General features: G+C 54.7%; 1 protein-coding gene across 8 annotated transcripts in view; it reads left to right on the top strand.

Annotated features, from left to right (window-relative positions):
- MYO9B (myosin IXB) overlaps positions 1-20,359 on the top strand; it is an 89,435-nt gene continuing 69,076 nt past the window's right edge. For 7 of the 8 annotated variants that reach the window (XM_029916771.1, XM_029916775.1, XM_029916774.1 and 4 more), the window contains exons 1-2: positions 1-50; positions 19,170-20,065. In XM_029916771.1, the coding sequence (XP_029772631.1) occupies positions 19,226-20,065 (840 nt within the window). In that variant the 5' untranslated portion in view covers positions 1-50; positions 19,170-19,225. Of the gene's footprint in view, positions 51-18,047; positions 18,209-19,169; positions 20,066-20,359 lie in introns of those variants that run through there. The other variant, XM_029916772.1, reaches the window with a different exon arrangement.

Raw genomic sequence — 20,359 nt, forward strand, 5'->3', positions numbered from 1 at the left:
CGGGCGGGGACCCGGCCCGGGACCGGCGGCGCGCGGCGGCCGAGGCCCAGGTGAGTAGCGGCGGCCGCGGGTTGGGGGCTCGATCTCTAGGCTCGCAGTGGCGGGCTGCCTTGGAGAGCACGGAGCTGAGGGTTAATGAGAGGAGGCGCGAAGGCAGGGGTCGAGGGAGCGGGAACGAGCTTGGGGGTCGTGAAGGGGTTGTTGCTGGAGACGGGGCGGGAGCGGGATGGTTGAGGAGAAAGTTGGTGGGAAGGGCTTGGTGAGGGAGTTTACGGATGGGGAGGGAGCAGGTCTTGTGGCTTTGAGCAGCCTCTCTGAAGAGGACGTGGCTTTAGTGGTAGTTGGGGGGTCGCAGGAAACTGGGCTAGGAGGGGGAGACGCAAGGAGGCGGGGTTGAGAGGCCCAGGCTGGGGACGTGGGGCAAGGCCGGTGGGGGGACAACTGAGATGCGATTGGGGGAGAAGGTACAGGACAGCTGGGCCGGCCGTCCGCCCTCGGTGGACGAGGTAGGGAATGGTTCCTGGGGGAGGGAGGCGCCTGGGATTCAGTGGATGCTCAATTTCTGGAGGTCTGAACCCACTGCTGTGGTGGCCGGCGGAATGGGGAAGGGGGGAAATGGAGGATGGGAGAGGGGAGAAAAGCTGTGGCAAGAACTGAGGGTCATTTTGGGAGGGATGGGGATGAAAGGACATGAGTGGCCTGATACGGACATTGGGGTGCAGCCCATATAATTGGGGGTCCCTTTTCTTTCCGGATTCATCTATTTCCAGACATCACCCCCAACCTCTGGGTAACCAGGGCGAGTCCCAGTGCCCTCCAGGCTGGTGATCTGGTATTCTGAAAACCACAGTGCTGGTTTTCCTAAGAAAGGGCTGGCTGGAGCCCTGGGGTCCCAGGGAGCAAAGATGGAGACTCCAGACCTCGTTTGGGGCCCGGAACTGGGTTTGGAGGGGAGGGAATGGGTGTGCACACACCCTTGTGTGCTAAGCTGTCACCACCTCCTCGGAGTTGCATCCTTGGACTTAAATGGGTAAAACGACATACAGGAAATCTGTCCCCCGGCAGCTGTGAGCTCAGCCGGGGAGAGGCAGAGCAGCCACAGCGCCAGCCCACATGCTCTCCTCTCTCTCCCTTCTCTCCTGGGCGCCCTGGAGGCTAGGGGTCTTCAAGGGAAAGCCTCTCTCACACCTCTTTGTCGGAGGTGGGAGCTGGTGGGAACATTGTGTCCTTGCAGTTGGAGGGTCCCAGCTCCTACCTTTCTGAGGTGTATTCTGATCTTGGAGTCTCTTAAGGCATCCAGGAGCAGTTGCGGGGGGCATCTCTTGCGCATCCTAACTGGGAAGTTGTTTCATCCACGGATGGGCCCGGGCCATGCACTGCACGATTTCATCAGCATTAATTTCTCTTCTTTCCCAACCATGGGGGTCCTCGTCTGGGATCTCCCAGAAGGGCTGGGGAGCCTGGGTTTATAGCTCATTCGGGAAATTAATCTGAATAGATAAATTGAACGTAAAGAGAACCACAGAGAGAGAACTACTCCCTTTACTTCCAGAATGTTCTGCCTCTTGTGGAAGGTAGCTTTTGGCCTTGCTTGCCCCAGGACACATTATTAGAGCCCAAAGTCATGGGTTTGCCCTGGCCAGGATGCCTGCACAGTGAACAGCACTGGAATCTTCATGGCCCTGGCCGTTGTCTCCCTGGAGCTCAGCCAGGCAGGCTTTCATGGAGGGTCCTGTGTTTGGGGTCCTGACCTCGGTCAAGCCTCTTTGTCTGTTCCTTCACCTGCAAAATGAATGGATTGGCCTTGATCGGCATTTCTCAACCTTAAAAGCCAACCCAAGATTCGATCATCTTCGAGTGTCTGGCATACAGCCCCCTCGTGTTTGACGCAGCCCCTGACTGGCAAATCCGCACTTCAGTGATCCCACTTTTGTTCAGCTTTCCATTGTATAGTTTGTATCCAAAAGACGATCTTTTTTTACTGCTCCTTTATCTTCCCCATGGAAAATTCCACAAATTCCACCTTTGCTTTTGCACATTACACCTGTTCCCCAAGCTTCAGCCGCATCTCTCTGGTTCGAAATCCCTGAGTGAGACCCTCTCTCAGTTCCAGGCCTCTGGCTCTGAGAAGAGGGTGGAGACTTGGGAATGTCACCTTTCTGTGAGGCTGTGTGATCTGTTTTCTGTCCCCAGCAGGGGCTTGTTAACTTGCCAATTCACTCTCCTTGTCTCCCCCCAAAGTTGTGTCTTGGGTGGGCTCAGAGTTCAGTTAAGCCAGGGCTGATCCTTCCAGCACTGGAGGGCTAGGCCCCAGGGACAGAGATGAGCCCTCGTGCCCTGGAGAACGGACAGTGTTCTCCCTTTCACAGGAATAATGAAATTCAGAGTACGTGGTCAGTGCAGCAACAGAGGCAGCGCAGGAAGTTGTGAAGACAGGACCAGAGATAAGCAGTGCAAGCTTTGGGGCTTGGGGGAGTTCTGACAGGTTTCCTTGGAAGAGATGACGGGGTCCAAGCCAGGCCTTGAAGGATATAGAAGTGTTAAATCAAGCCAGGAAAAAGGAATTGCGTGAACTGATCCCTGCACCACTCCGCCCTTCATTGAGCATCTTCTGTGGCAGACGCTTTTATACCCATCTCTTTTATTCTGCCAACCAGCCGCAGGCGGTCCTGATTCCTCTTTTCTCAGTGTGGAAACTGAGACTCAGGCAAGTGCCAACTTCAGAGATGGCTCCCTGGGCTTTCCAGAAACAGGAAGGATCATTAGAAACCTCCCAGTTGGCAAAGACCACATTGCTAGAGCATAGTTTCTCAGCTGTGGCACCGTCGACATTTGAGGCTGGGTTATTTTCTGCTGTGGAAACCGCTGCATGCAGTACAGGGTATCGAGCGGCATCCTTGGTCTCCACCCACTAGGTGCCCATAATACCTGGTGACCACCAAACAGTGTCTCCAGATGTAGCTGTGTGTTTCTTGGGGCGCAAGAACCTCTGCCCTGGGGTGAAATCTGGTTATCGCCCCAGGCCTACCTTTGCCTCAGTGAGTCTTTGGTGTCTGGTCAGCTCCCAGGGAACTGCGGCCAAGGGCAGGCATGGGGAAGAGAGGCCAGCAGCTGAATTCTGCCATCTGGTCAGTTCTTAATCTAGAGTCCTGATAGAAAGGAGGCACAGTTGAGACAGGACTGAGGGGGAGTTAGGCAGCGTGCCCCAAGAATGGACGGCAGAGGAGGAATAAGAATCAGGGCCATCTTCGCTCACTGGAACAGTCGATGCCATTGTCTTTGTCTTTGTCTTAACGACTGACCTGGATTTCTGCAGGAACCGTCCCTCGTCTCGGAACGAACTGTTGCTTTTCTTCCGAGATTAGAGGTATTAGATTCTCTTCTCAAGAGCTCCTTTAGAGGTGGCCCCAGATCAGTGTGGCTCTTAAAGCTGCGTTATCTTCTCCTATTCGCCCTCTTGGTCCCAGCCGCCAGACCGTCTAACTTTCGCTGTCTGCGCGTCCTTCTCTGCTTGTTCCCCAACCGTGACATTGCTGCTTTAACTCCACGGGAGGAAACAGCACGTTCTGGGGCCGCCCGACCCCTTCTGAACATTGCCCTCCCCCACCCGTCCCCATCCACCAGCCCTTTGTGTGGCCAGCAACCCCAGGCAACTGTGCCAGGCAGCCCCTGCTCGGCCTCCCCGCGGAGCAAGGCAGGCCCTTCTCTCTGCCCTCATCCGGGACGGACAGAATAGCAGAACAAAGGGCTCTGTCTGAGCACCACCGGGTCCCCGACGGGCCTGTCACTCTACCCCTTTGCAGTTTGGCCCAGAAAGGGCCTCGGAGATTAGGCATGTCTCAGAGACGCAGCCGATGAGTTTGGGTTCTACTCACTTCCTCACTGAGACCTTCCGAGCCCGTGGCTGATGATAAATAAAGTAGTGATTCAAGAGTTCGGCCTGTGGGTTAGTCGGAGCGATGAATAAGCTGTCCAGGTCTGACTCACTCATTTATACCCTGGCTGTGCCCTGCCTTGGCGGGGTTGCGTGTGCGACAGGGGACCCAGCTCCAGGCATTTCATTTCTGTCACTGCTGGGTGTGCAAATGTCTCAGAGTTGCCGTGACAAAGAATCACAGCCCGGGCCGCTCCAGCAACAGAAATGCATTGTCTCACTCACAGATCTGGAGCCCAGAAGTCCAAGATCAAGGTGTGGGCACAGCTGGTTTCTTCCTTCTATGCCTGTGTCCTAATCTCCTCTTGTCAGGACAGGAGTCCTGTTGGATCAGGCCTACCCTACTGACTTCATTTTAACTTAACCCCCTCTTTAAAGACTCCATCTCCAAATGCAGTCACATTCTGGAGCTCTGGGGAGTAGGCCTCCAACATAATGAATCGGGGCACGGGGGGGCAGGTTGGGATCCACTTCATAGCATAACACCAGGTAAGGGACAAATTGCATCTTTATTTAGTGAAGCAATTTTGGATAAACAGTCATACTTATAGACTTCATCTTGTTGAGTCTCGCTCATTTAAATAAACATTTTAAGGGAGGTGGCCAAGTTGGCCACATCAAGTTTGGAAGCAATCTGTTAGGAATCTTCCAGATCTCACACGTGTCCTTACATTTGGGGTGACTGTAGACAGACAAGGACCCGGCTCGGGAAGAGCGGATCTCTCGGGACTTTACGAGGGGTGTGTAGAGAGCCAGGCCTGGTAGACTGTGTGCCCCCACCTGGGGGCTGGCGAAGGTTTGTGATTAGGGGCATATGGCGGTCTCCGGCCTCGGTGTTGCCATGGTCATGGGGAAGGGGGGTGGGATCTAAAAGCGACTCTGTTCATGAACCAAAATGACTTTGGGACCAGCCGCTGCCATAGCTGATTGGACAAAAGACGTTTCTGGAAGATCTGAAAATCATTCAGCGAAAAGCGTTAACGAGGCAGGTGCAGAGCTAGCTCTCAGGGGTACTGTGAGAACAGAGCGGCCCTCGCCTCTCTCCCCGGTGTGCAGGTGTCGGACGTTGTGCCCATGGAGAGCTCATGACCCGTTCAGGGCTTGTTGTTGGAGGAGGAGGGACACACAAGAGCCCCCCTGGCAAGCCCTGGCAGAGGTCATCTCCCTCAGAGGCTGAATCCACCGCTTCCTTGCAAGTGAAGTCAGAGCAGTGCGTCAGCGACAGGCCTGCTTGGGGCTTTTCCCAGGTCCCTCTCTCCACATCTCCATCCTATCCTAGGATGGGTGGGACAGAGGGTGACATTTGAGATGTTGCTTCTCAGGTTTCTGGGAGGTACCTGGGGCTCTCGTTTCCTGGAGCAGGGTCTCCAGCCACAACTTTGGAAGATTCCTGGGGTCCTCACCTGTCACATAGTGGTGCTGTTTCTCAGAAGCTAGTGGGCGAACAGGTGGCTCAAAGAAAGTGCAAGAATGAGCCCAGCCCGGAGGCCTTCAGGAAGCCTGTGTCGCCCCTAGGTGGTCCCCCAGGAGTCTGCCTGCTGGGTTAGGAAGGAGCCGAGATGAAGACAAGGGAATCTAAGGGACGGGGTGTCAGGTAGGGAAAGGAACCTGAACTAGCTGGGGCAGGTGTCTCTACCGCAGATGGTGTGGTCCTCCGGCGAGGCCGGCTCACTCTCGCTCCCTCGTTCTAAACATTGTGCAGTCAGGTTAACTTGGGCTTGGGGTTTTGCTGATGTCTCCTGGGCCTGGGAGGCCCTGGGGACATCCCAAAGTGTGTGAACTTTGCTTTTCATGTTTAAAGCACAGTTTCTAAGCCTTGGCCTTGGTGACACCCGAGCTGGGTCATTCTCTGTGGTGGGGACTGTCCCACGCGTGTTGAACCGCATCCCTGGCCTGTCCACCCACTAGATGCCTGTAGCAACTTCCCAGCACCGAGTGGTGATACGCTAAAATGTTTCCACATGCTGTCGAGTGTCCCCTCAGAGAAAAGTCAACCCCAGATTGAGAACCAGTGGTTTAGGGGTTCTATGGAATCCAGGAGACTTCATGTTCTATGATTATGTTACTTGGGGCGCCTGGGTGGCCCAGTCGGTTCAGCATCCACTCTTGATTTTGCCTCAAGTCGTGATCTCACAGTTCCTGAGTTCGAGGCCCACATCTTGGGATTGAAGCCTTCTCTCTCTGCCCCTCCCCGGCTTGCTCTCTATCTCTGTCTCAAAAAAAAAAAAGTATGCTTAGGTTAATTAATTGAGACCCTAGGATGCGGCATACATGTAAATGCACCAGGTGGGGAGAGAGGAGGTAACTAGCAGACGCTAGGAGGCAGCTGGCCTCAGTGTGGCCATGGGCATGGGAGGGGGATCCAGAAGCAACTCTGTTTATGAACAAAAATGACTTTGGGACCAGTCACTGCCATAGATAATTGGATAAAAGAAGTTTCTGCAAGATCTGAAAACCATTCAGCAAAAAGTGATCCCTGGGAGGAATCACTCTGGTCTGTACCATCTGACTCACCAGGAATTTATTCTGGCGTGGATATGAGTTAGGGACTTACATCAATATTTTCTCCCAAATAATTAACACAGTGTTTCTTGACCTCAGCACTGCTGACATCTGGAGTCGGGTCATTCTCTGTGGTGGGGACAGTTCTGTGCCTGGTAGGGTCCTGAGCGGTAGCCGTGGTCTCTACCCACTCGATGCCAGTAGCTCCCCCTTCCCATAGTGGGAACAATCACAGACGTCCATCTCCAGTCAGTGCCAGATGTCCCCTGTGGCCACAGTTGGCCTGGGAGAGACCAAGGGTCTGAAGGAATGCCCCGCTCTAGGACAAGAAGAGCTGGCTGAGACACTGTGTGTCAAACCCGCGACTGGCCCATGGGGATACCTTTACCCCTGCCTCTGTGGTGATGTGCACATAGGCTGGGAGGGGAACCAGCAGTGGATGTCACCAAAGATGCTGACAAGGCAGAACGCTGGGAGACCTCACTGCGTCCAGCAGTGTAACCAAGATCATTACCACAGAAACTGGGCCAGGGGGTGGGCTTTGTGGCTGGGAGGAGCCCTTGCTCAGATGAAGGCCATGAGGTACAGGGTCACAGGTGCATGAGAGGAGGCGACTCTGGAGGCCAAGCACCCCACACTGCAGCCACAAGCGTGGGGCCGGGGACGGAGTGTGGTTGGTGATCTGTGATGAAGGCTGTTGAGGGTCTTGTTGGCAGGACAAAGTGGTGACAAAAGGGGCCGCAGTCTCTTCCTGAGGTGGGAATGTTCTGAAGCGGGCATAGTGGTGATGACAGGCATGACCTGCTGCCCCAGGCGCCCCAGAGGTGTGAACCCGCCGAGCAGTACGTGGATTCTACCCCAGTAAAGTCATGTTCAAAGGAAGAGTCTTATCAGACCAGAACACCATTTTGAAGTTAAAACCAGTGGGCCAGTGGGCTGCTGGGAGGATCTGAGGCCAAGGGGGTGTCATGGAAGAAACCAGAACCAAGCAGGGCTCTCAGCAGGAGGCGACATGGATGTTAAGGTGACAGCAGCTAGTCTGAGTCTGCGGGGAGCTCAGTAAGGAGCTTTGTTCCAGGTTCTAGGGCTCCTTGGGCCACCAGTGGGGCCACCAGCGGGGAGAAGTATCCTGGGGATCTGTGACAGGGGGCTCCACCAGGACTTGTCCCCAAGGTGGGGGGGGGGGGGTTCCCACGGGCCCAGTGGTGGCTGACCCACACTGGGCACTTAGGCCGAAGAGTGGGCCCCCCGAGTCCCTTGTGAGCTCCTCGAACCCTGCCTGGGCTCCGTGAGGAACCAGACTGCCTTTAGAGCAGAGCGGGGCAGGGTGGGGCTCCCCGCTTTCCAGGGGCCTCTCGGCCAAGGTGTCAGGCAGGGCTTTTGTGTGTTGTTGCTTTTGTGTGGTTCTGCCTGGGCCTGGCGGAGGGTGGACTGTGTGATTTGGAGAGGGGTTCCCAAAGGGGTCTCTTCGGCCCATTAGACCCTCTTCCTTGGACTTCCGAGTCTTCATTTAGGGAGCCTACTGGTCACCAGGGAAGGACCTGAAGCGTGGGTCCCCCCACCAGGACCTTGAAAGCCTGCCTTCCTTCCCCCTGTAACCGGAACCGTCCTGTGTCAGGCTGTGGCCTGACCACAGCCACCAGCAGTCCCCTCCCTCCTTGCCCCAGACACCTGCTGGAGCCGTGGACCAACAGCACCCCCCACACATGTTCACCCCCCCCAGTCCACCTGCCACACATAGCCTCGCTGACCCCTTCCAGATGTCACTCTCCTGGTTCTCACCACGTCCAACCAGCCAGGTTCCCCCCGTCAGACGTGCATGAAAATTGAAACTGCATCCGTCCCACGTCCGCAAGGCCCTGCAGGATCTGACCTTCCTGACCCCAGCCCTTCCCCCTCCAGCCTCGGCCCCGCTGGCCACACTGGTCCCCTTGTTCTGAGGCCAGTCCCAGCAGCCCCTGCCCTTGGCGCTCACCGCCCTCGCCTAGGCGGCCCTCCCCAGGAGCTCCGTCCATCTGCCCCCTCCCACCACACGGGCGTCAGTGACCGTCTCTGATGAGTGCTTCTCTGCCCCCTGGTTCATCCAGGATGACCACCCTGCCCCGGTCAGTCTCTGTCCCCATGGCGGCGCTGCTGACATCAGGGGCCGGATCATTCTTCATGGCGGGGGCCATCCTGTATCCTGTATGGTGTCAAGCGGCGTCCCTGGCCTCCATCCACCAGATACCAGTAGTGCCTCCCCACTCCCCCAGTGGCGACAACCAAAATGTCGCCAGCCTCCGACCGGAGGCACGTGTCCGCTGGGGCAGCGCAGAATTGCCCTCGACTGGGAGCTGCTGGTGTGATACCACACTGAACGTTTCCTTTCCCGAGAGCTGTCGCTGTTGGAAATTCTTCTTTGCTGCTAGGTTGGTCTGTCCTCAGCCTCCCTGAAGGCCAGATCCCCTTGCCTCCTTCACCTCCATAGAGCCACGTCTGGAGAACCATTTGTTGGCCAGCGGGACATTGACAGAAGGCAGCCTGTCCTTTTTCAGAGGGGGTAGGAGAGGTGGTCCCAGGCCCCAGGGAGAGAGTCCAGCCTCTCAGCCCCGAGGGCAGCTGACGAATGGAACATGCTGCCCCTGTATATGCCTGAGGGAGGGCCTTTCTCTGGCCTCGGACCGGTTGGGCCAGACTGGAAGGTCTGGAGCAGAGGACTTAGAGGAGAAAGGGACAGTCATGCAAGAGTGTTTGGGATGGGCTTCTCGGGAGTATTCAGAGAAGGCGGAAGTGGACCTTCCAGGTCAGAGCCTTGCTCAGAGCATCTGGTATCTTCTGCCCCAGGCACATGGACTCATGTCCTGGGGCTGCCATAAACTGGTACCATAAACCCAAAGGCTTTAAAAAAAGAAATTTATTCTCTTGGGGCATCTCACTGGCTCAGTCAGTTAAGCATCTGACTTTGGCTCCGGTCATGATCTCACAGTTCACGGGTTCGAGTCCCACGTCGGGCTCTGTGCTGACAGCTCAGAGCTTGGAGCCTGCTTCAGATTCTGTCTCCCAACTCTCTGCCCTTCCCCTACTTGTGCTCTGTGTCTGAAAAATGTGTAAACATTTTTTAAAAATTTAATGAGGCCCATGAGTGGATCAGTCAGTTAAGCATCCGACTTCGGCTCAGGCCATGATCTCATGGATTGTGAGTTCGAGCCTTGCATCAGGCTCTGTGCTGACAGCTTGGAGCTTGGAGCCTGCTTCAGATTCTGTGTCTCTCTGTCTCTGACCCTCCCCCGCTCACTCTCTGTCTCTGTCTCTCTCAAATATAAATAAACTTTTAAAAAAATTTTAAGAAATTCATTCTCTTGACATTCTGGAGTCCAGAATCCAGGCATCAGTGGGGACTTATTCCCCTCAAAGGATCCGGAAGGGGTCGGGGATCCTTCCTTGCCTCTTCCAGTGTCTGGGGGCTTCCCAGCGTTCCTCGGCTTGTGGCCGCATCACCCCCATGTAAACCTTAAGCCGTCCTCCAGCTCTGAGCTGCCCACACGTGAGAAGACTGCTTAGTTTGTGCCTGGTTTTCGGCAGGTCCAGGTTGAAGGTAATTTCCCGTAAACGTCCCTTCTTAAAAAGCCTCCACAGGCTCCAGGAAGCGAGCGCTGGAAAATGGAAGGGCCCAGAGTTGTTAAGTGGCGTTTCCTAAACGATCCCGTTGTAATTGCTGGCCTTCTCCTTTTAGCCGGAGAGTGATTTCATCCGATAAACATGTGGCTGCAAATTATGGCCTTATATAAGCGAAGTAGCTGCACTACACTTTCTGGAGGCCCCGTCTGCCTTATTTTCCAGTACATTCCAAATTATTTGCTGAGCTGATAGGCAGAACCTTTGCATTTTTCAAGCCCAGGGCTTTGGCCAGGCCTCGAGAGCGGCTCATTCACATTTGTCCCACTCCCCACCTCCCCCCACCAACCAGGGCCTATGTTTTGGTTGTTTGCCCCCGCCCCCTTTGCCTGCACCTTTCTCCAAGAACATGAAAGGCCTGGAATGGAGGTTCATGTCTTTTCACAGTGCAGAAAGTATACTCTGCATGGTGTTTGCAAAGCCCTTTAATTTTCCACGGCTTGGGGTTTTCAGCAGGAATTTCTCTTAACTGTGGTAAAGTGCACATAACATAAGGATTAGCCTTAGTCACATTGAGCGGACTCACATGTTGCACGACCCCCACCTCTGTCTGGCCGTGGAACATTTCCATCTCCCCCAGAAGGGAGCATCCCTCCCTCGGCCCCTGGCAACCGCCGCTCTGCCTCCTGCCGTCTCTATGGGTTTGCCTGTTCCATACATTTCACGTCGATGGAATCTTAAAACCTGTGGCCTTTTGCGTCTGGCTTCTTCCACCAAGCACGACGTTTTTAAGGGCCACCCACATTGTAGCCCGTGACAGCGCTCCTTCCTTTTTACGGCTGAGTAATACTTCAGCAGGTCAATAGACCACATTTTGTTTCTCCGCTTATGCCTTGATGGGCATTTCGTTTCTGCCTTTTGGGTCTTCCAGGGGCAGTCTTCTCATCTGGCAGCTTGATCTCTGTCTGGTGATGAGGGCACATCCCTCCCGGGAAGGCCTGGGTAGACAGAGCGGATCAGTGTGGGGATGGGTCTCGCTTCCCCTTCTCACACGTGTGACAGCTTGGGGGAGCATCACCAGGAGGGGAGAACGGCGTTACAGCTCAGAGTTAGGAGAACACGCGGGTTTTCAGGACCTGCCGCCCCCGACACAGCAGCAGGCTGCGGTCGCCACTTGGCCAAGCCATCCCCCGTTCCTCAGCCCCAGACCTACTTCCTTTCATTCTGGGTACAGGCTGGGGATTCTTGGGGCACAGGTTTCATATCCACTTGTGACCAGGACCTTCAAGCCACAGTGCGACCAACTTCCAGATCTGGGGTTCCATTAAGACTCAGTGAGGAAGGTACACTCAGAAGCCAGAGAAAATGGCCTACCCCCTCCAAGAGAGATGTCATCATTTAAGAATGTCCCTTGAAGCTGTGGTAATCAAAACAGCCCGGTGCCACGCAGGCATCGACAGCCCGGAAGCAGACCCACGCACGTAAAACAACTTAACATACTGTGTTTAACAAACTAAAGACACTCTCTGAGCCGAGGAGAGGATTCCATAATGTAAGAGATCATCTGTATCTCCACTTTACCTCCCACACTGTACCGGGTTGACTGGTGTCCCCCCTGCCCCCAAGTTCATATCCACCCAGGACCTCTCAGAACGTGACCGTGATGGGAAATAAGGTCTTTGCAGATATTATTAATAAGTTAAAGGTCTCAGGATGAACTCATCCTGAATCCAGTAACTGGCGTCTCTAGAAGAAGAGATGACACAGAGACAGAAAAGGACCACGTGATAATGGATAAAGCGATCAGAGTGACGCATGTACAAGCCAAGGAACGTGAAGAGTTGCCAGAAACTGCTAGAAGCTGGGGAAAGCCTGGGAAGGATCCTCCCTCAGAGCTGCCTGAAGAGCCAGCCCCGCCTGCCAACACCTTGATTTTGGACTCATCCAGAAATGTGAGACAATACAGGTCTGTTGTGTGAAGCCACCTCATTTGTAGTGCTTTATCACAGCGGCCCTAGGACACTCCTGCACCGCCCAAATAAGTTCCAGCTGGATGAGAAGAGCTTAAATGTAAAGAATAAACCCAGGGAAGGAGAGGGATACAGACAAAACGAACAATCCCATGTTAATCAGCCCTGGGGGAGAGGACGAGGCAACAGCCATGGAAGAAATGACCCACGGACCTGACTGCCTGGAAAATACAGTATCCGTATCCCCAAAACACCAGAAGTGAAAGCAAATTGACCTTGACCCTGACAAACCATCAGTGCCCTTCCTATACAAAGAGCCGTTCCAAAGCAATGAGCAGGAGCGTCGGGGGCGGGGGGGAACGGACAAAGGACGTGAACAACTTAACAGAAACAGAAAATAGTTGCTCACTACACATACTTTTTTTTTAAAGTCCCGTCTGAGAGTCGAAGGAATGTAAATGACAAGATGCTCTTTTGTGCCCACTGATGCCTGTGGGTTGAGAAGAATATTAACCCTTGGTGCCAACGAGGAAATGTGAGGCAGGCATTCTCATACTACGCCAGGCAGCCCGCTCGCCTGGGCCAGGCTTTCGGGAAGTCGCTTTGGCAGAATGGATGGGATCGGGGGCCTTCGAAGGAGAATGCAGAGGGGATCCGATTGGCACGGTGTTTTAGGGGAAATGACACGACGTGTGGAAGAACAAGAGGACTCTGGGTCTGTGCTTCTGCTGCCGGGGACACGGTGCACCCGGAGATTTTGCACTGAGAGCAGAGGTGCCCTAGAGCTGGTGGAGGGGCTCAAGGGGCCTTCTGACCTGAGGGGACAAGAACAGCTCCCTGGGGTGGGGCAAGCCTCTCTTCTGAGGTACAGATGAGGGAAAGTGGGGGCAGGGTGCCCGGGAGTGGGTGGGTGATGGCCGGCCCTCCAGGCTGTGGTGAAGGTGGGCTTGGTGTATTGTAGGAAACAGCCCAGGCCAGGAGAACTAGGCTTCCTGCTGGGGGTCAGGGGTTTTGGTCAATGTCCCCCTGGTCCGCCCAGAGAAGCCCTGCAGGGTCCCTGTTGGGTAGGCAGTGGCTGGAGTGTTTCTGGGGAGTCAATGTAGAGACCAGGGGGTGGCTGTGCTGAATCAGGCCTGATGGCCAGGGGCTCTGAGGGCTAGCCATGGGATGTCATGAGGGGCTCTGCTATGGGACACACGCATCTAGACCAGTGCTTTCCAGGGAGTCCCTCCTGATTGGCTGGTGAGAAGAGGACAGTTCTGGGGACACGGTGACAGCAGTCAGGATGTGGTCAGGGAGGATGTGGGGGGTGGGGGGTGGGGGTGGGGGAGCAGGGAATAAGCCTTCTGGGTGTTTGGGGCCCAGAAGAGGTGGCTGTGGTGGGCTGGGTTGGTGTGTGGCCTTGAGGAACATGCACCAGAGTGGACTGGGGGCAGAGCCTGGGCAGGGGCGGGGGAGCGGGGTCCCCTGCATAAGAGCAGGTGCAAGTGATGCCTGGGGCTGCAGAGCAAGTGGGCAGAGCCAGGAAAGGCCAGTGGCCAGCAGATGTGACTGGTGGGAACCTGGTGGCATCTTTGGGGGGAGGCACAGTAGTTTTTATGGTGTATGTAGTGGGGGGGTAGATAGAGGGACAGGTGGGAGTAGGAAGGGCTGGCTCTAAGTCATGTGGAAGCAAGGAGGGAACCAGGCTTTTCCCTAAGCTGGAGAAGGGTCTTGTTAGTGTCTTTGATTTTAAGGCACGTGAGCCGTTTCGATGGGAGGGTCCTCCCCCAGATGACCGGGGACATGGGGGAAAGGAGAGTGTGGGCTCTGGGGGGAAGAGGGCCAGGGGAGGCCAGGCTGGACAGGGAGGGCCCCAAGACAGGTCCTGAGGAAGAGGAATGTCCCAGGACGTGGACGTGGTGGACCTGCGTTGGGCAGGTGGGCCCTGTGGGGACTCCTGCAAAGGCCCCCAGATGCTCTTTGGTGACCCCCCTCCTCGAAGCCCTGGTGTTGGTCAGTAGTTACCCTGAGTGAGTCTTATCTCCTTCCTCCTGGCCTGGAGGGGTGGAGCCCACATCAGCTGGTCCTGTGACTGCCCGCACGGCCCTGAGCATGTATGTGGCTGTCTTCTGCTCCCCACACCAGGGGGCCCAGGGCTGCAAACATCCCTTGTGGAGCTCTGAAGTCACCCAACAATTGGCTCTGGAGGACGTGGGGTGGCACAGAGGGCAGCTGGCCACGTGGTCCTTAGCCCACTCTGGTTTTGACCAGAACCTCACCAGAGCAGGTCGGTGGAGGGGGTGGGCTCAGGAGCAAGAGCAAGATGCTGTCTGTGGGCTCTGTTGCCTTCACAGCCGGGTCAGTGTCTCTGGGCGTAGCGCGTGACCTTTCCACCACCCACATCCCTGCACTTGGACGTGGGACAGCCCAGAGCCCTGAGGCTGTGAGCCGGCATCTCCCCTCCGGAAGCTGTGGTGCACATCACAAGTGCAAGTCACATGATGAGCCAGCGGTGCCCGATGTCCTGACTCTGTGCATGTGTGCGTGCACGTGTCCGTGTGTGTGTGTGTGTGTGTGTGAGCGTTTTGTGCATGCACAAGTGCCTGTGTTCTGTATGCGCATGCACAGGTGCAGGAGTGCTCATATGAAACTGCATGCAGGGACGTCTGTTTGCACACGTGCTTTGGTGTGTGTATATGTGAGTGCGGATGTGTCCACGTGAGTCTGCCTCTTCCCCAGGCTGTGTGCTCATGAGCATGCATGTGCATCCGCGTGGCTGTGATTAAGGTGTAGATCTCCGATTTGGGCTCCTGTGTTTCTCACCCGGCTGGGAAGCGTGTAAACTCTCCACGTTCCGCAGCTGCACGGTGCTGCCCGTGAGTGTCCAGTGATGAGTCCTCGTTATGAAGGGGACGGCCAGGTGGGCAGCGGCACCTCTGAACACCTGACCCAGGTCCCCTACCATTCCTCCATGGTGGCATCCCGAGGAACTCAGCGACTGCGCTCACAGGTTGGACGTTTTGAAAGGAAAGCTAGAAGTTTGGAAAAGACACTGTCCTAGGGGACTGGGGTCTTTTGTAATCCACGTCATTTTTAGAAAGAGCTTTATTGGTGGCTCAGTTGGTTAAGCGCCCGACTCTTGGTTTTGGCTCAGGCCATGATCTCACGGTTTGTTGCGTTTGAGCCCCAAGCTGGGCTCCAACCTGACAGCGTGGAGCCTGCTTGGGATTCTCTCTCTCTCCCTCTCTCTCTGCCCCTCCTCTGCTCACTCTCTCCAAATAAATAAGTAAACTTAAATAATAATATGTATATTTTAAAATGAGCTTTATTAACTGTAGTTGATATACTGTAAACCACACTTTTTAAAACGTGCAATCTGGGGAGTTGTGACACATATAAACACTCATGAGCCCACCACCACGAACAAGATAGTAAACACATTCATCCCCTAAAAAGTCTCCCTGGGCTCCTTTGTCGTCCCAACCTGCCCCTCCTCCAAGCAGCCACCGATCAACTCTCTGTCTCTATAGTCTGCATTATACACAGAATCATACCGTATATACTCTTTCTAAAGCTTTATTGAAGTTGAAGGTGCCCAGATGGCTTAGAAGAGTGTGCAACTCTTGACCTTGGGGTTGTGAGTTCGAGCCCCATGTTGGCTGTAGAGATTGAAGATAAATAAATAATCTTAAAAAAAAAAACGCCGTGGAGGTGAAATTCACATAACGTGGAATTCACCATTTTGAAGTGTACGATTCAGCAGTGTTTGGTATATTGTCTCTGTTGTACAACTTTCACCTCTCTCTAGCTGCCAATCAATTCTATCCCCTAAAAGGAAAGCCTGTCCGAGTTAGCAGTCACTTCTAGTCCCTCCACCTGTCTGCCTCCGGCCCCCGCAACCACTGATTTGCTCTCTGTCTCCATGGATTTGCCTGCTCTGGATGTTTCGTTTAAATGGGATCATACACTGTGTGGCCTTTTGTGTCTGGCTTCTTTCAGCATGGTGTTTTCAAGGCTCATACCTAGTGTAGCGGGTATCGGGGCTTCTCCCCTTCTTGTGGCTGAGTCGTATTCAGCTGTGCGGGTGGACCACGTTCTGTGCACTCATTGGCTGATGGACACTTGGGTGGTTTCCACCTTGTGGCTGTTGTGAATACTCGTGTACAAGCATTTCTTTGAACACCAATTTTCAGTTCCTTCAGGTCTGTACCTAGGGGCGGAATTGTTGGGTCTGCGCTATTTTTTTTTTTTGTTGTCTTCTTTCACTCGGCACGCAGATCCTGACACTGTTTTGTGCTGTTCCATGCTGCCGTGAGGAACAGTGGTTGGTCCCTTCTCATGGCTGAGTAGCGTTTCATCGTGCGGTTGGTCTGTTCATTCATTTGCTGGACGATATACATTCAAGTCATTTCCAGTTTGGAGCTCTTAGAAGCGATGCTGCAAAGAACATTCGTGTACAATCCCTATAGGGGAATCCACTTCATCTCTCTTGAGTAACCCCGAGGAGGGAAACTGTTGGGTCACATGCTAGTTGTATAATTAACTTCTAAAGAAGTTGCTAAAGCTGTGTCCAAACTAGCTGAGCCGTGTAATCTAATACACTTCTCTGCAATGTGTATGGTGGCTGTTTGCAGACCCTTAGCAATGTTGGTATCCACTTATCTGCTACCCCTGCATAAATGAATCAATCCCAGCGAGATGCTCAGAGTTGTATATAAAGATGTGAGTCCAAGAAATCAGAAACCAGACACCCTTTGGTAACAGAAGGATCACAGGCTTCATGATTTCTCCGTGTACAGTGACGTAATTAAAAATCAGGTTTCAGGCGCCTGGGTGGCTCAGTTGGTTGAGCGTCCAACTCTTGATTTTGGCTCCGGTCAGGATCCCAGATCCCAGGGTTGTGGGATCGAGTCCTGTCAGGCTCTGTGCTGAGCGTAGAGCCTGCTTAAGGTTCTCTCTCTCTCTCTCTCTCTCTCTCTCTCTCTCTCTCTCTCTCTCTCCCCCCCCCCCCACAACCCTCTCCCCTGCTCGCTTGCTCTCTCTGATTTAAAAAAAAAAATGTTTCAAAGGTGTGTTTTATGACCTGGAGAAAAGTTCACATGTACCTACATATCACATGAAGAACAATTCAAATTTTGTTCCTGTGTACGTGACGTTTGTTAAACTGGAAGAAAATACACCAAAATTACTTAATGTAGGAGAAAGTTTAGAGAAATAGATATTCCCATCTCCCCCAACCCGAGACCTTCCTACCTGTCGCCACTCGCTACAGCTGGCCATGTGAACTATTGTAAGAGCGTCATAACGTAGAAGTTCTGTCCAGCCTCGCCTCCCCCTGCCCCCTCACACTGCTGTAGGACTTGGTTCTCCAGAGTCCGAATCAGCTCAGCCTCCAGTGGGCCCTCAAGCTCATGGTGCTGAGTCATGCTTCCTTCTAGGGTATAGGTCAGCAAACTCTTTCTTTTCTTTTCTTCTCTTTCTTTTTCAGGTAGCTATTCCTGTGAAGGACTGGAAAATAAGTATGTTTGGCTTTCCAGGCCCTAATTTTTTCAGGGCTGTTCAGTTCAATTGTTACGACAGAAGCAACCATGTAAATGAATGGACTACATTCCAATAAAACTTTATTTACAAAAACAAGGGGTGGGTCTTCCATACCCTTCTCCCTCTTTTTGCCTTCTTGTTGCACGAACTCCTCTTCATCCTCCAGAACCCCTCTTAGATGTTGTCACTCCCCTAAAGCCTTCTCTGGCTCTCAAGGATAATCACTTCCCGTTTGCGTAGTTGACGCACTCACATTTGTTTGCCTACCAGCTGCTCGCGCTGGGCCTTGAACCAAGGTCTGGTTCATCTTTGTATCCTCAGCTGTGCTTACGTGGCACACACGGAGCCCACACATGACCCACACTGCGTGCCTGCCTCCTAGACTCAAAATGAACGATTGCCAGCATTGGCCGCATGTTCCCCTTTTCCTGCAATGCCTTAAGAAGCAAGTGAGGTTTGGTTTTGTTTTAATAAACTTGTTCTGTTGGAGTTATTTTAGGTCTACGGAAAAGTTGCCAAGACAGTCCAGAGTCCCCTCTTCTCCTCCCCCAGCTTCCCCAAACGTAAACATCTGACATTATCAGGGCGCATTTGTACAACTAAGAGGTGGACATTGGCACACTGCTGTTACCCTCCTGATGTTATGTGGATGTTGCCGGTTCTTCCATTCATGCCCCCTGTCTGGGTGAGGACCCTGTCTGGGGAGCCCCGTTGCCTGTGCTTGCCACATCTCCCCAGTCTCCTGTCTGGGTGCTTCCTCTGCCTTTCTGTGCTGCTCAAGACCTTGGCAGTCAGGATGCCCCTGATCTGTCCAGGTCTGGCTGAAGGTCCTGTCACGATTAGAATGAGGGTGTGGGTTCTAGAAGCAAATGCACTCTGAGCAGCTCTCTCAAACAAGATTTTGGGGGCTCTCCTCTATGGAGTTTCAGAATCCCTGAGTGCAGGGGCAGGTTCAAGCCTCACCCCACCCAACATGCCTCTTGCTGCCCCTCATGTGTTTTGGGGACATAACCAAGGCCCATAGGGGAGCTTGGGGAGCTGTGGTGGGGGAAGTTCTGTCAGAGAGGAGAGGCCAGGAAGGATGTGGGCCGGGAAGGGCTTAACTAAGATAGTCATGGCTATTGGACTTGATGGTCTAAGAAGCTGACTTGGGGAGGGGGCAGGAACAGGGGCTGGGATGGAGCCAACTCCAGGGGAAATGTTTGATCTTAGGTGCGGGGGAGGGGATCTGGTGATGTCAGTCTGCAAAGAGTCACAAACCTTGTCACATTTAAGGGGTCACATTTAAGGACAGACGGAGGCTCTTCTATCCTTCTTGCCTTCTTTCTTTTGAGAAACTGCAAGCAGGGAGAGAGGGGTAGAGAGAGGGGGGGACAGAGGATCCAAAGTGGGTTTAGCGCTGACAGCTTCAGCGAGCCAGATGCGGGGCTGGAACTCAGGAACCCATGAGATCATGACCTAAGTCAAAGTCAGACATTCAACCAACCGAGCCATCCAGGTGCCCCCTCTTGCTTTCTGAGAGCCCAGCTGGGGGCAGGGGATTCCATTCCGGCTGCGGATCTGAGACGGTTGGCCGAGGGCTGGGTGTCTGTGTCCCCCACCTCGCCACCACTACCCCTCTGACCTCACCACCCTCTCCCTTCCAGCTCCAGGACGCGCGCCGCGAGCCTGGGAGGCATGCTGAGGCCAGGCCAGCTTCAGGATGAGTGTGAACGAGGCAGGCAGCTCCGGCCATGGGGCGCAGGCGGCCTACCACCTGCACATCTACCCACAGCTGGCCACCAGCGAGAGCCGGGCCTCGTGCTGTGTGACCGCCACCAAGGACAGTACCACGTCCGACGTGATCCAGGACGCCGTCGCCAGCCTCCAGCTGGACGGCACCAAGTGCTACGTGCTGGTGGAGGTGAAGGAGACGGGCGGGGAGGAGTGGGTGCTGGACGCCAACGACTCGCCCGTGCACCGCGTGCTGCTCTGGCCGCGGCGGGCCCAGGATGATCACCCACAGGAGGACGGCTACTACTTCCTGCTGCAGGAGCGCAATGCCGACGGCACCATCAAGTACGTGCACATGCAGCTGGTGTCGCAGGCGGCGGCCACGCGGCGCCTGGTGGAGCGCGGCCTCCTGCCGCGGCAGCAGGCGGACTTTGACGACCTGTGCAACCTGCCCGAGCTGACCGAGCAGAACCTCCTGAAGAACCTGAAGCACCGCTTCCTGCAGCAGAAGATCTACACGTACGCGGGCAGCATCCTGGTGGCCGTCAACCCCTTCAAGTTCCTCCCCATCTACAACCCCAAGTACGTGAAGATGTACGAGAACCAGCAGCTGGGCAAGCTGGAGCCGCACGTGTTCGCGCTGGCCGACGTGGCCTACTACGCCATGCTCCGCAAGCGCGTCAACCAGTGCATCGTGATCTCGGGCGAGAGCGGCTCGGGCAAGACGCAGAGCACCAACTTCCTGATCCACTGCCTCACCGCCCTCAGCCAGAAGGGCTACGCCAGCGGTGTCGAGAGGACCATCCTGGGCGCCGGGCCCGTGCTGGAGGTGAGGCCTTGCTCTTGCTCCCTCGGGGGGGCGGCCCCCCGCTCGGGGCCATGGGGACCACCGCCATCCAGAAGACCGTTGCTCATACTCACGATTTCCTAGAAGTGGGGTGGGGGCAGGGGGCGCTCAGCAGGCCGCACGGAGGCAGCTGGAGCGAGGAGAGAAGAGGGGGACACGGTCTCTGTTGTGCTTTTCCCAGGAAGCAACGGGTGAGCCTGGGGGTGCGGGCTTACGGTTAGCCAGGCTGGAGAGTTCTGGGGTTCCAGGAAGTAGGGGCTGTGCCGCTTGCCCGGG

The sequence above is a fragment of the Suricata suricatta genome, chromosome 12, assembly GCF_006229205.1.
Source record: "Suricata suricatta isolate VVHF042 chromosome 12, meerkat_22Aug2017_6uvM2_HiC, whole genome shotgun sequence".
NCBI lineage: Eukaryota > Metazoa > Chordata > Mammalia > Carnivora > Herpestidae > Suricata > Suricata suricatta.